The 14,200-nt window shown below is 43.8% G+C and overlaps 1 protein-coding gene and 1 pseudogene across 1 annotated transcript in view; both read left to right on the top strand.

Moving 5' to 3' along the window:
• Positions 1–6,612: 6,612 nt before the first annotated feature.
• Positions 6,613–14,200, top strand: part of LOC132881620 (zinc finger protein 850-like) — a 110,893-nt gene continuing 103,305 nt past the window's right edge. Inside the window, exons 1-2 of the mRNA XM_060914323.1 lie at positions 6,613–6,758; positions 6,851–6,948. Coding sequence (XP_060770306.1) covers positions 6,877–6,948 — 72 coding nt within the window. The 5' untranslated portion in view covers positions 6,613–6,758; positions 6,851–6,876. The remainder of the gene's footprint in view (positions 6,759–6,850; positions 6,949–14,200) is intronic.
• Positions 8,138–14,200, top strand: part of LOC132881615 (zinc finger protein 135-like) — a 40,017-nt pseudogene continuing 33,954 nt past the window's right edge.

Here is a 14,200-nt window from a genome sequence, read left to right as displayed (position 1 = left end):
TTAGCATGGTTTGGCAGATAACACAGATTGGTTTCAGGGGACAACTATCACTTGAAATAAAGCTGAATTGTATGTATGAAGGGTCGTAATTGCAAGTGAATGGGCGATATTTTTTTGCCTCTGGCTCATGTTGTGTATCTGCACTGTCAGATGGGCGCTTTCCAAAGAAAGAGTCAAGAGTAGCTTGCTTTGAACATGCCATGATATTGCTCTCATAAAGTGTGTGTGTGCGAATGACTGGACTTAGGACAGAATGAATGAATAAGTGCCCATAGATTGAGAAACACCGGCTTAGGCTATTTGGTGGCTTTAATTGACCATAGGTGTGAATGTGAGTGTGAATGGTTGTTTGTCTCTATGTCTAAGCCCTGCAATGATCTGGCGACTTGTCCAGGGTGTACCCTGCCTCTTGCCCACGGTCAGCTGGGATAGGGTCCAGCTTGCCTGCGACCCTGCACAGGATAAGTGGTTACAGATGGTGGATGGCTGGACATTGTCCCAAATTTATGGAATTGGGGTTGTACTATATAAAGTCCCTTATGAAATAGCGCTGTACTGTGGAAATATAGCTATTTAGAGCAGAGTGCAGATGCTGAAGGAAGCTCTGGCCATCTCACTGCAGCTGCGAAAGATTTGAGTTTGTCTTGGAAACCTCCTTGCCACTCAACTTTGACTGCAGCCAAGTCAAGTGTGGGCCACCTCTGCACAAGGGAGCCTCCACTCTAAACTCATCACGCGCAGGTGTCATTGACCTACTCATTCTCACCTGCAGTTCTAAGTCCTTTGGCGATGGTCAAGTGGTGACGTCAGCAGGCTCGTGATTGGCTGGAAGCTGGTAATCACAAAACTACACAAAGGCAGCTCAAAGGAAATGATCGTTCTGTTTTGCCAACTGAGTAATGGCACAGCTCTGTCACTTTGGGTGACCAAGCAGCCCTCTTTAGGATAGGACTGCTTGCCCCAACTTTGGGGAGGGGTCTAGGAAAGGTGACCCAAAAACTGCTTGCTCACTTATTGCCAACTCAGTTGCTCGCGGCTGAGTGGATCTCACCTCTTAAATGGCAAGATCGAGTAACCAATGCTAAAGTTCTGGAACATGCAAACATTCCTAGTGTTGAAGGTATTATACATCAAATTCAACTCCGATGGGCAGGACATGTGGTCAGAATGTCAGATGTTGCCGAAAAAGGTCTTTTTTTTTTTTTTTTGGCGAACTCTGCAGAGGCACTCATAATAGAGGATGTCCAAAGAAGAGATACAAAGACATTCTCAAAGTCTCTCTACAAAGTTGTTTTATCTCTTGACAACTTTGAATGCCTTGCTGTCGACAGAAGGATATGGAGAAACCTGTTGGCTCAGGGTTGTAAAGACCTTCAACACAAGTAGAAATGCCAAGAGAGATGAAAACAGGTCGCTGCAAAAAGTACTGCAGCAAACTCTATCCGCTGACGGTGCCTTCTCTTGTAATGTGCATTGCTAAGGAATTTATATGTTGTTGTTGTCCATCGCAAACGATGATAACCATCATTGTCCCAGAGGGATGTTTCCTTTGGTGGCTGTGCAAGCCAATCTTGGAGCGGCATAGTTTTCCGCAAACATAAAAAAAAAGATATTAAAATGAAATTTGGGGCACATATTCATGTTTGCTTCATGGATGTCCACAATTTTTTCACTATACTTTTTTTTGTGAGCATGTTTACATATTTGTAACATGAAGTGGATTTTTTTTTTCTTTTAAGCATGACTTTTCTCCCTTGTATCCTCCATGTATTTCAATTTCTCTGCTATGACCATGCCCACGTTTACAGCTTCGCCCACGTTTGCAGCTTCGTCCACATCTTCGCCTGCACCTGTGACCTCAACTCTGTCCTTCCTCTCCTTTATCTCCATGCATGTTAATTTCTTCATCTTCTGCCCCATCTGGAGGCACCACATCTAGTTTAGGGCACATTATGTTCTTGGAGGGCTCAAGAGCAAAGGCTTGGATGTGTTTGTAGAAATACTATTGCCTAGCTAGCAGAAGTCCAGGTGAGGGAAATGTGACTGGATGACCATCTGGATCATTTCTTTGGGTACTGTAAGAAAGTGTTTTTGTCCAGCGAGCCCCTTGCCCTTCAAAGAGCAATAGAACTCGTCGCAAAGGCAAAAAGAGCAAGCAGAAGCATGAGAGACAGAAGAGGAACTACTGCCATAAGATTACTCTTTTGAAGGCAGAGATAGTCCAGCTGAAAGGAAGCCTCCAAAAGGGGTGGCTATGCCAGCAGCTCGAAGTCACTGCAAGAAATCCAACTGCATGGGAGTGAGGGCAGATCTACACACAGAATCTATGAGAAAGTGTGCATTTGTAATTTGTGGTGATTTTATGCAGATGTAACCACACACACACATATATTTTATTTATATATATATATATATATATAACACATGATTTGTTTAATGTTGATTTGTATTTTGATTTAAAGCTAATTATTTTGAGTTTCAGTCAAGAATAAGTGAAGTCAATTCTTCTTAAAAAGAAATTAACAGATTTATTAAAACATATTCTTATGGGAGAAGCAAAATGGCATCGTAAACATCACTGTGAGCTCTGGTGGCATTTATCAGTTTGTGTATATGTGAACAGGCGATAGCTTAACATGAGCCTGGACAGTTATTTTCTGAGAACTCCAGACAACATGCCCACAAAACCAAAAAAATCTTCAAAGAAACCTCCTTCCAGTATTGATAATGGTGGAGAGCTAGATGCTAGCACAGAGCTACCCAGTGTTGCTAATTTAGGTGCTATGGAGCCAGGTATTATTTAAGCTTTGGATAGGATTACAGATAACCTCACTCAAGTCATTGACACCAAAGTTGCCACAGTCTTGGAGGCTATTAAAGAACGGACCTCGCAGCTCCAAGCAAATGCTGCTTGGGTTGGAGAAGCCAAGAAATGTATTGCTGAGAGAGAAGTGACGGCTACAACCTCTGAGGCCAAGATAGCATCTCTTGAGAAACAAGTGCGCAACATGCCTAGAGCACATCGATGATCTCAACGACTGGGGTCGCAGATGTCATATACATTGCATGTAGTTGGCTTACCTGAGGACTCTGAAGGATCTGATCTGGTGAAATTCTTCAAAAAGTGGATTTTTGATTACCTCCAAATGAACACAAAAGCAGGCCATTTGAAGCTTGACCGGGCTCATCCGTCTTTAGCACCAAAACTCAGCCCTAATCAATGTCCCAGACCATTGATGATGAAGTTCCACAACTTTATGGACAAGTAATGAGTAACGAAGATGGCATGTCAGATGGGATCTTCTCATCAATCCAGTCAAGATGATTCCACACACACAGAGCCCAGAATCTCCTTCTTCAATGATTACTCAGCTGAAGTGGTCTGGAGACATAAAGCTTTTGATGACATAAAGGCACGATGAAAGAAAATGAGTATGGACTCTGCATTGTTGTACCTGGCTATATTGAAGGATGGAAAGCAAAAATTTGAATCTCTGAAAGAAGCTGCGTTGCTTGTCCAGTTATTAGTACAAGGGCATGAAAGGACTTCAGACTGATGTCATGGATCGGAAATAAACATTAGCTGATTGGACTTATGTGGTATGTGACTATCGTTCGCATACTGTTGCGAATATACATGTGACTGTGCGATATACAATCCATGTTTCGTTCGTGCAGCAAATTATAGCCAGCGCGAGTAAGTTGGAGGGTTCCCCCCCCTTAACCATAGCACTCTGTGTAAATGTCAAAGAGTAAGGTGTAACTTAGTTCTAGGCCTAATTATACTGTTTAAATTTTTTAAATGAGGCTTGGATGGTGTGTTCTCCAAGGCAGGTAGCCTTGGTGTGAAAGAAGAAGTTTGAAATATCCTGCAGGTTAGGGGGCAAGGATAGCCCCCTTGAGTTTTTTTTTTTTTTGTCTCGTCTTCATCCGCTTATCCGGAGCCGGGTCGCGGAAGCAGCAGTCTGAGCATGGAAGCCCAAACTTCCCTCTCCCCAGACACCTTGTCCAGCTCCTCGGGAAGAACACTGAGGTGTTCCCAGGCCAGCTGAGAGACATAGTCTCTCAGCTGGCCTGGGTCTTCCCTGGGGCCTCCTCCCGGGGGGACATGCCTGGAACACCTCCCCAGGGAGGCGTCCAGGAGGCATCTGAAAAAGATGCCTGAGCCACCTCAGCTGATTCCTCTCGATGTGGAGGAGCAGTGGCTTTACTCCGAGCTCCTCCCGAGTGACTGTGCTTCTCACCCTATCTCTAAGGGAGTGCCCAGCCACCCTGCGAAGGAAACTCATTTCAGCTGCTTGTATCCGCAATCTTGTTCTTTCAGTCATTACCCAAAGCTCATGACCATAGGTGAGAGTCGGAACGTAGATCGACCGGTAAATCGAGAGCTTCGCCTTTTGGCTCAGCTCCTTCTTCACCAAGACGGACCAGTAAAGCGACCGCATCACTGCGGAGGCTGCACCGATCCGCCTGTCAATCTCACGCTCCATCCTTCCCTCACTCGTGAACAAGATCCCGAGATACTTAAACTCCTCCACTTGAGGCAGGACTTCTCCACCAACCTAGAGAGGGCAAGCCACCCTCTTCCAGTTGAGAACCATGGCCTCGGACTTGGAGGTGCTGATTCTCATCCCAGCCGCTTCACACTCGACTGCAAACTGCCCCAGTGCATGCTGAAGGTCCTGGTTTGAAGAAGCCAATAGGACAACATCATCCGCAAAAAGCAGAGATGAAATCCTGTGGTTCCCAAACAGGATTCCCTCCGGCCCCTGGCTGTGCCTAGAAATTCTGTACATAAAAATTATGAACAGAACTGGTGACAAAGGGCAGCCCTGCTGGAGTCCAACATGCACTGGGAACAGGTCTGACTTACTGCCGGCAATGTGAACCAGACTCCTGCTCCGTTCGTACAGGGACCGGACAGCCCTTAGCAAAGAGCCCCGAACCCCATACTCCCGAAGCACCCCCCACAGAATACCACGAGGGATACGGTCAAATTCCTTCTCCAGATCCACAATACACATGTGGACTGGTTGGGCAAACTACCATGAACCCTCGAGCACCCTATGAAGGGTATAGAGCTGGTCCAGTGTTCCACGACCAGGACGAAAACCGCATTGTTCCTCCTGGATCCGAGGTTCGACTATTGGCCGAATTCTCCTCTCCAGTACCCTGGAGTAAACCTTCCCGGGGAGGCTGAGAAGTGCGATTCCCCTCTAATTGGAACACACTCTCCGGTCCCCTTTCTTAAAAAGAGGGACCACCACTCCCGGTCTGAGTTCTTTTGATTCTGTTTTTAAATTTGAATAGGCCTGATAATTCTTGGTCACACTTGTTGTTCTTGTTAAGTTTATTGTTTTGTGAAAACCCTTCTTTGTTAGCGTGTAAGGATCCATCCCATTGAATGGTTTCTATATCCACTTCTTTTGAGTGTACTTCTTGGTTTTAATGACTTGCTCATTTGCTGTACACAAGTATGACAGTAAGTTCTTGTGTTAATGGATCAGACTCCACTTCTGGATCATTAATCCTTTTTGACTGAGAATACCCCGCATGCATGGTTTTATGTTGGCTTCTGGCACAGTTTTAAATACAATACCTACACATTGGGTTCCCAACTTTCACAGGGAGTGATGTTGCATTCCATTAATATACTTTACAATCGATTATTAGATTCTATTAGAATAGATAAGCCAAAATAATTGGGAATTTTTTTAATGGGCCCCGATTCGTGACAAGTATGAATAGGTGGGCCTGAAAGCAGAAAATGTTGAGAACCCCTGTTTTAAATGATGCCAATCCGAGAACTTCTGATCTACACTCCATAACACTAGGTGGCGGTAATGGACCAAGTCGTTGTTTCCTAACCGCCAAAAAAAAAAACCCAGAAGAAATAATGCCTGGATCACTGCACTGAGCTCTATGTAAAATCTGGAGAGCTCATAGCCTATTCCTCGTTGTAGAGAGGAGTGAAGCCATGTGGCCGCCATATTACCACTCCTATCGCCTGTCTTGGGCTTGTGTGTTAAACCGTGGTATCAGATCAAATTTGCCCCAAGAAAAGGATCTCCTGACTTTTCCCCCTTTCATTACCTCCTCTTCTTTTCTCAACTTTACCCACATTCTTTACATATCTTTATACCGCTCCCCTTCACTGTTGTTTTTCCCTTTTCCAGCTCAGTCTCTGGTCTTTTTTTTTTTTCTGAATGGCTCTTTTTTACTAATATAATTTTTTACGGAGATCATTTCAGTTTTTTGCTTATACAGCGTACCCTTCTCTTTCATATATTTCTTCCGTGTATGTATGCAATATATATAAGAAATACATGAAAGCGAGCTTATATAATGTTAGAAATAAAATTATAGTAACACAAATATATTAGTTACATATAAATACTCACGGGTGAAACGTCCGTCCACAACCTTTGACCTGATGATTTGTACAGTTCACTGCTGCACATGTAGGCATTTTTCTTCTAATTTTTCTCACCAATTACATAAATAATTTGTCCAGTTTTGTGTAGCTTCCAGTAGTCTAAACGGCAGTTCCGCTCTGCGGTGGGAGTGGCAAGATGGCGGCCAGCAGGCTTCACTCTGACAAGCCTATGAGCTTTCCTGATTTTATATAGAGCTCAGTGGATCACTGATGTCTGTGTCAAATATTTTACGGCGTGACCAGTGGCCGGGATACAGAGCTTTGTGAAAGAGCGCTTGAGCTTCCTTTTTTTCCAGTTCCAGTTTCTGTAACATCATTCAAGGTGAGTTAATGTGAAACTTCCCACCTGAGCTGTTGGGTTAACAGGTAGTGGAGATTCTGGACTCATGAGTCTCTGTGTTTTTCTTCTTCCAGTGTCCTGATTCTTTTCACCCGTTATAATGAACTCAGAGTCCACACGGCCCTCTTTAGGAAAATCTCCACAGACTCCTGCTGCTGCTGCTGCCTCAAAGGTAAAGTTTATTCATGGGTCTGATTTCTCTTTTGTTTTATTTTTAAAACTCTGTGAATTTATTCCTAAATAAGTGATCATTACAGCAGCAGATACAGCAAGCAGAACCCTTCAGGTCAGGGCTCACACTTTATGTGGCCTTCAGATTATTAATAAAGACATTGATTTCATTTTGGTTTATCAGTTTTGCTTCTCAATCTGGAGCAAGTTTGAGGCTTTGAAAATGACACGAAGTCCCCACAAACCTTCTTTTGGTTTTGTGGAAATACATGCTGCACTGTAAATACCTTTCAGTGTCATGGACCAATGGCAATAGCCCCAAAATGGGTGATGCCTCATCTCATCTAGCTGCTTTGTGATGCTTCAGAATGCAGGCCTAGAAATTCATATATTTTTTTCACCAGCCAGCCGGACTAGTTACCTTCCAAAGTAACTCGCCGAACAGAAAATCAGCTAGCCAAAATTTGTTCATGTATGAATTTTACTTCTGTCAAAAATAACACAAAAGAGAGTAGTTACCATTGTTCATGACTAATGTGCATTTATTTCAAGACCCGAGTATTTTGATACTGTTGTTAAATACATAAATGAGAACAACACAGAGCACCATAATATAATATCAACAAATAATAATATATTGGAAAACTTGGTATATGAGTATTGAAAACAAATATACTTACTATCATGACTATAGCACCCAAAATATGTCCAACATGCTTTCTGTATTTAACCATTTATGAGAGAGAAAGCATTAGGAGCTTCATATTGACTAGGAATCAACTTGAAAAAAATGAATTATTCCATAAAAATCGTATCGCACCCAAGGCCTACCCTGCTCCCACGTTTGCTTATAAGTCCTTTGTCGTTTCTCCTTCTCGTACGCTTTATCGGCGGCCTTTTTCTCCTCTTCAGACCGAGGTCGCTTTGTCCCCGTCTCTGGTGGTTTCTGTACACCTTTCAGAAAATTCCACATCGCAATGTAGCTTTGGCAGATGTAGATGTAAACAACAACAAAAGCACGCGTTTAAATGGGCGATAATGTGGCCACATCTATTGAATTTGAGAACGTGTTGTGGCGGGGGGGGGGCGTGGCCAAGCGTCGGTCTGTGAATGGAGGGTGGAGTCAGGGAAGGTAAGTGGTGGAATCATTGAACCTGATGGGGATTAACCTGTGTTTGTGTGTCTTCCCCAGTGACCGCGCCCTTTAAAAGGAGAGGAGAGCAGAGAAAGGGAATTCACCCCAACCAGAACACGTGTGTGTGTGTGTGTGCGCGCGCGCAGCTGGGAAGTGATAAAAGGCTGAAAAGCTAGCAATAAATAGTTCATTGAGAACTCAGTTCTGGCCTGCCGTGCTTCTGTGCTCCACCCACCTGGTCCAATACTACACATGATTACTGCGATATTCAACGAGATGTGTTATATGCATGTTCAGTAGTGTAAAAACCGACAGCCTGACTCGTACACGATATGATTCGGAATTCTTCAGTATTTTCCGTCCTGCCGATAAACACATCGATTAACGCAGACATGGCACACGCTTAATATGTGGCGGCTTTAGTTGACAGTGTGTCTGAATCTTTGCTTCATATATATTTTTTATTTTCAACTAGCTATCTGGGCTGGCTAGTGACAGGAATTACCCGCCAAATGACAAATTAAGTCGCCTCAGGTGACCGGACCACCGCGAATTTCGAGCTGTGGAGGTTACTAGCACTTCATCTGTCCCCATTGTCACTCCTCTTCCATCATTTCCATATTTTAGTTTCCAACGTAGTAAATCTCACGAAATGGTCCCCAAATCGAGTCCTTGTCCAATTTCTGCACGGTCAGCCACCAGCTGTTGCACACTCATTCCCAGATCGTCCTTCTCAGGCAGTTGTGGTGTTATGATGGAGTAGACACATGCCAGGGAGCCCCATGGGTGATACTAGTTTTATTCAGTACTCTGTCCTTTATCAAGCAAGCGGTAGATCATGTATTTGCACGTTCCCCCTATGATTTGGTACATTCTTCAAGTGACAAAACAAAGTTGATACACTAAAAAAACAAATCACAGAGAGTACTGGGAGTGACTCCAACGTTTTGCCCAAGACCGTCACACTCTGATAGCGATCAGAGAGGTAGTCCCTGAACCAGTCCAGTAGTTTACTCGTAATACCAAACTGCCGCAGCTTCATGAGCAGTAGGTGGTGGTCTACTCTATTAAAAGCCTTAGCAAAGTTTAGGTATTCTGTGTCAGTTTGGATTCTGATGTCAAGAAGTTGGCCTATCTCATGGAGAACCTTTAATAGCTGATCAGTAGTAGATAACCCTTTCAAAAAGCCATCCTGAAGTTTGTACAGTTGGGCAGCAAAGTGATCGATGATTTTGTAGTAAACACAGACAACAGTGAAATAGGCCTGTAGTTTGACGTCCTTAATGGCCCTGCCCTTGTGAATAGGGATGATATTTGACAATTTCCACGAGGATGGGACTTTCCTCAAAGCTGAGACATTTGTTGACCAAGAAGCATAGAGAGTCTCAGATGTAAGGTGCAGAGCCGCTTTGCAGTCTGGCCAGGATCTTATCGGGGCCGGTTGCTTTATTCACGTCCAGTGATAGTAAAACGTCTCGCACTTTGGTAGGGGAGAAGGAGATGGTACTAAGTTTATTGGCAACAGTTTCACTGTCTGATGGGATAGATGGAAACTGTCGCAGATACTCCTTGCTCGAGAGGGGTATTTTGAATACTGAATAGAAGTAATTGTTCAGTAGCGTGGCGATGTCTGCAGGATTGTCAGCTGTTGTTGTAGTACCATCTTGTGTCCATGTCATGTTATTGGGGACACTTGAATGGCTAGAAGCATATTTGAAGACTGACCAGAACTTCTTGGGGCTGGATTTGAGCAGATTTGGCAGGGACTCATAAAACTCCTTTTGGTTTTTCTGAGATGAGTTTTACATTCATGCCAGATGTTGCAAAACTTTTCCTGCAGGTTAAGGCAAGGCTTAGCCTTACATCTGGTGGTCTCTCCATCCCCCCCCCTTAACAAATACTTTATCACGGTTAATCCATGGAGGAGTGTTGCATCTCTCAAAAGATTTTAAAGGGATACGAGTGGTCGCAGTGCCAAGAAAAGTGTCACTCCAGCGTTCCCAGTTGAGTCGATGTTTTCATTTGTTAAGTCTGAGGGAGAAAGATGTACATGTGACAAGGTTTCGGCCAGACCGTCACAGTCAGTGAGGCGATAATCAAAAACTGTATGCGCGTCACGTGCGGGAGACTTTGTGTGAACTTTCCAGTCGAAAAACAATAGGCTGTGGTCACTGAAAAGGCTTATTGTTTGAGGTGGTACGCACGACACGTTAGTGACGGCCTCAGGGGAGTTGGTGAACACAAAGTCATGAATATTGTTCAGTCTGGTCAGGTACATATTCATTTGCTCTAGATAGAAATCCATAGTCACTTCTCTAAACTCAGTTGACCCAGGGGAAGCATCCCTCGCAGGAATAAGCTCAGAGTTCCAAGTAAGGTCCGGGAAATTAAAATTACTGGTAATTAGTATTCTGTCATAGCCAGAGGTAGTTTCTAGGAATGAAATAAACAAACCCAACCATTCGTTGAGATTCCAGCTCTGAGACCGGTAGCAAACACACAGCAGGCTCCTTTTCGAGTTGATAAGTTCCACTTCAATAGCAATAATCTCCAATCTCCATTCAGTCTGATGCTGAAGTAGTTGTTGTGCTTTTTGGATGGAAATTGCTGCCAGGAATTCATCTCCAGAGTCTGAGGATCTCTCCTCATCAGCTTCACTTGCTGTATCTTCAGGTGGATCTCTTGGTAAGATGTTCTAGCACAGTGGTTAAGATGATAGCATGTAGTGCTTCCCTGCACCTGGGCAGCCATTGGAGTTACTCTTACCACCACGTAGGGACCTTTCTTTCTTGGCTCATTCAACTTTCTTCTGAACACTCTGAGGCACACCTTGTCTCCAAGCACAATTGGATTTTCTGGTTCCACCTTTCTGCTGCTCTGCTTTGTTCCTGTGAATATATAACCTTATGTATAGTAGTTAATTGCCTCATGTTTTCCCTCAGCTTCATCTGCAGTTGTTCGAGAGGTGGGCCTTTGTCAGGTCCCCTCAAGTGTGGAACTGGCATAGGTCTTCCAGTAAGGTTTTTATGTGGAGTTAGAAGTGTGTTTCTGTTCGCTTGCATACAATAACCCATAAGTGTCAGTTAATGCATCCACCCAGTTCAATTAAGTATGAGCACAGATCTTATTCAGCTTTAAAGGAACAATCCACCATACTTCCATAATGAAATATGCTCTTATCTGAATTGAGACGAGCTGCTCAGTACCTCTCCGAGCTTTGTGCGACCTCCCGGTCAGTCAGACGCGCTGTCACTCCTGTTAGCAATGTAGCTAGGCTCAGCATGGCCAATGGTATTTTTTGGGGCTGTAGTTAGATGCGACCAAACTCTTCCGTGTTTTTCCTGTTTACATAGGTTTATATGACCAGTGACATGAAACAAGTTCAGTTACACAAATTGAAACGTAGCGATTTTCTATGCTATGGAAAGTCCGCACTATAATGACAGGCGTACTAACACCTTCTGCGCGCTTCGACAGCGCATTGATACGGAGCTCAGTATCAATGCGCTGTCGAAGCACGCAGAAGGTGTTAGTACGCCTGTCATTATAGTGCGGACTTTCCATAGCATAGAAAATCGCTACGTTTCAATTTGTGTAACTGAACTTGTTTCATGTCACTGGTCATATAAACCTATGTAAACAGGAAAAACGCGGAAGAGTTTGGTCGCATCTAACTACAGCCCCAAAAAATACCATTGGCCATGCTGAGCCTAGCTACATTGCTAACAGGAGTGACAGCACGTCTGACTGCGTCTGACTGACTGGGAGGTCGCGCAAAGCTCGGATAGGTACGGAGCAGCTCGTCTCAATTCAGATAAGAGCATATTTCATTATGGAAGTACAGTGGACTGTTCCTTTAAGAGTTCCATTTACTCTTTCCACCATTCCTTGTTATCTGAAGATGGTACACGCAACCTAGCCTCTGCTTAATTCTCAAATGTTGTAACATTGACTTCACCACTTTTTGAATAAAAGCTGATCCATTGTCTGATCTTAATTCTGTTGGAATGCCAAATCTAGGGATTCCTTCCCTAGTCAAAAATTTAACCACTTTTTCAGCACCTTGATCTTTTGATGGCACAGCTTCCACCCATCTGCTGAATCTGTGTATTACTACCAGCATGTACCTTTTTCCTTGAACTCTCTTGATCATGTCCACTTAGTCCATTACTAAATGCCTAAATGGTCCTTCTGGTACTGGTATGTGACCTAATGGAGTTGCGATTCCCTTCCTGACATTGTTTTGAGCACAAATTACACATCTGCTTAATGCCTCGTCTACCATAGCCTGAAGATATGGTGACCAATAACCTTCTTTTTAATTTTTTTTTTATTTTTATTACTACCTCCCCCTTTGCACAATGGTCTAGACCATGTGCACCTGTTAATGAGGAGGGATACTGGTATGATGATTAAACCATCATGGGCTCTCCTTATCTCATTATTATCTCCAGCTCCTTGCCTTTGTCCCCCATAATGACTTCTCATAAGGGGCAGCTAGTTGCTTTAGTGTGGCTATGCCTTCCAAGTGGTGATGGGTTCTATAGAAACCTTGGGTGCAAATCTAGCTGTTTGACACTGAGACCAGTCTGCTGTCTCATCTATTACCTTTTAATAACAAAATTATTCCCTTTTTTATGTGCCTGCCATCTGATGATTGCTAACTTAGCTGCCATTATCATGGTTGATGTTGGCTCCAATATTTGACCAAGGTGTTGAATTGGGGAACCATCTGTTTTCTTAAAACCCCTTTGTTTCCAAACTGCTCCAAAAAGGTGACACACACCATAAGCATAAGGTGAATCTGTGTACATGTCTGCTGCTTTACCTTGCGCTAACTTACAGGCTTCTGTTAAAGCTTTCAACTCTGCTAACTGAGCAGAACAAGATTGCTGACACTGTTCAGCTTTTATTACTGAAAAAGAGCTACAGTGATGCTTGAAAGTTTGTGAACCCTTTCGAATTTTCTACATTTCTGCACAAATATGATCTAAAACATCAGATTTTCACACAAGTCCTAAAAGTAGATAAAGAGAACCCAGTTAAACAAATGAGACAAAAATATTATACTTGGTCGTTTATTTATTGAGGAAAATGATCTAATGTTACATATCTGTGAGTGGCAAAAGTATGTGAACCGCTCGGATTAGCAGTTAATTTCTCATCTCATTATCTCTAGCCGCTTTATCCTTCTACAGGGTCGCAGGCAAGCTGGAGCCTATCCCAGCTGACTACGGGCGAAAGGCGGGGTACACCCTGGACAAGTCGCCAGGTCATCACAGGGCTGACACATAGACACAGACAACCATTCACACTCACATTCACACCTACGGTCAATTTAGAGTCACCAGTTAACCTAACCTGCATGTCTTTGGACTGTGGGGGAAACCGGAGCACCCGGAGGAAACCCACGCGGACACGGGGAGAACATGCAAACTCCACACAGAAAGGCCCTTGCCAGCCCCGGGGCTCGAACCCAGGACCTTCTTGCTGTGAGGCGACAGCGCTAACCACTACACCACCGTGCCGCCGCAGTTAATTTGAAGGTGAAATTAGTCAGGTGTTTTCAATCAATGGAACGTGACAATCAAGGTGTGAGTGGGCACCCTGTTTTATTTAAAGAACAGGGATCTATCAAAGTTTGATCTTCACAACACGTTTGTGGAAGTGTATCATGGCACGAACAAAGATTTCTGAGGATCTCAGAAAAAGCATTGTTGATGCTCATCAGGCTGGAAAAGGTTACAAAACCATCTCTAAAGAGTTTGGACTCCACCAGTCGCACAGTCTGACAGTTTGTGTACAAATGGAGGAAATTCAAGACCATTGTTACCTTCCCCAGGAGTGGTCGACCAACAAAGATCACTCCAAGAGCAAGGCGTGTAATGGTCAGCGAGGTCACAAAGACCCCAGGGTAACTTCTAAGCAACTGAAGGCCTCTTTCACATTGGCTAATGTTCATGAGTCCACCATCAGGAGAACACTGAACAACAATGGTGTGCATGGCAGGGTTGCAAGGAGAAAGCCACTGTTCTCCAAAAAGAACATTGCTGCTCATCTGCAGTTTGCTAAAGATCACGTGGACAAGCCAGAAGGCTATTGGAAGAATGTTTTGTGG

Source organism: Neoarius graeffei, chromosome 1 (assembly GCF_027579695.1).
Source record: "Neoarius graeffei isolate fNeoGra1 chromosome 1, fNeoGra1.pri, whole genome shotgun sequence".
NCBI lineage: Eukaryota > Metazoa > Chordata > Actinopteri > Siluriformes > Ariidae > Neoarius > Neoarius graeffei.
The sequence above is the reverse complement of the archived record's forward strand: the minus strand, read 5'-3'. Positions and strand labels throughout refer to the sequence as shown.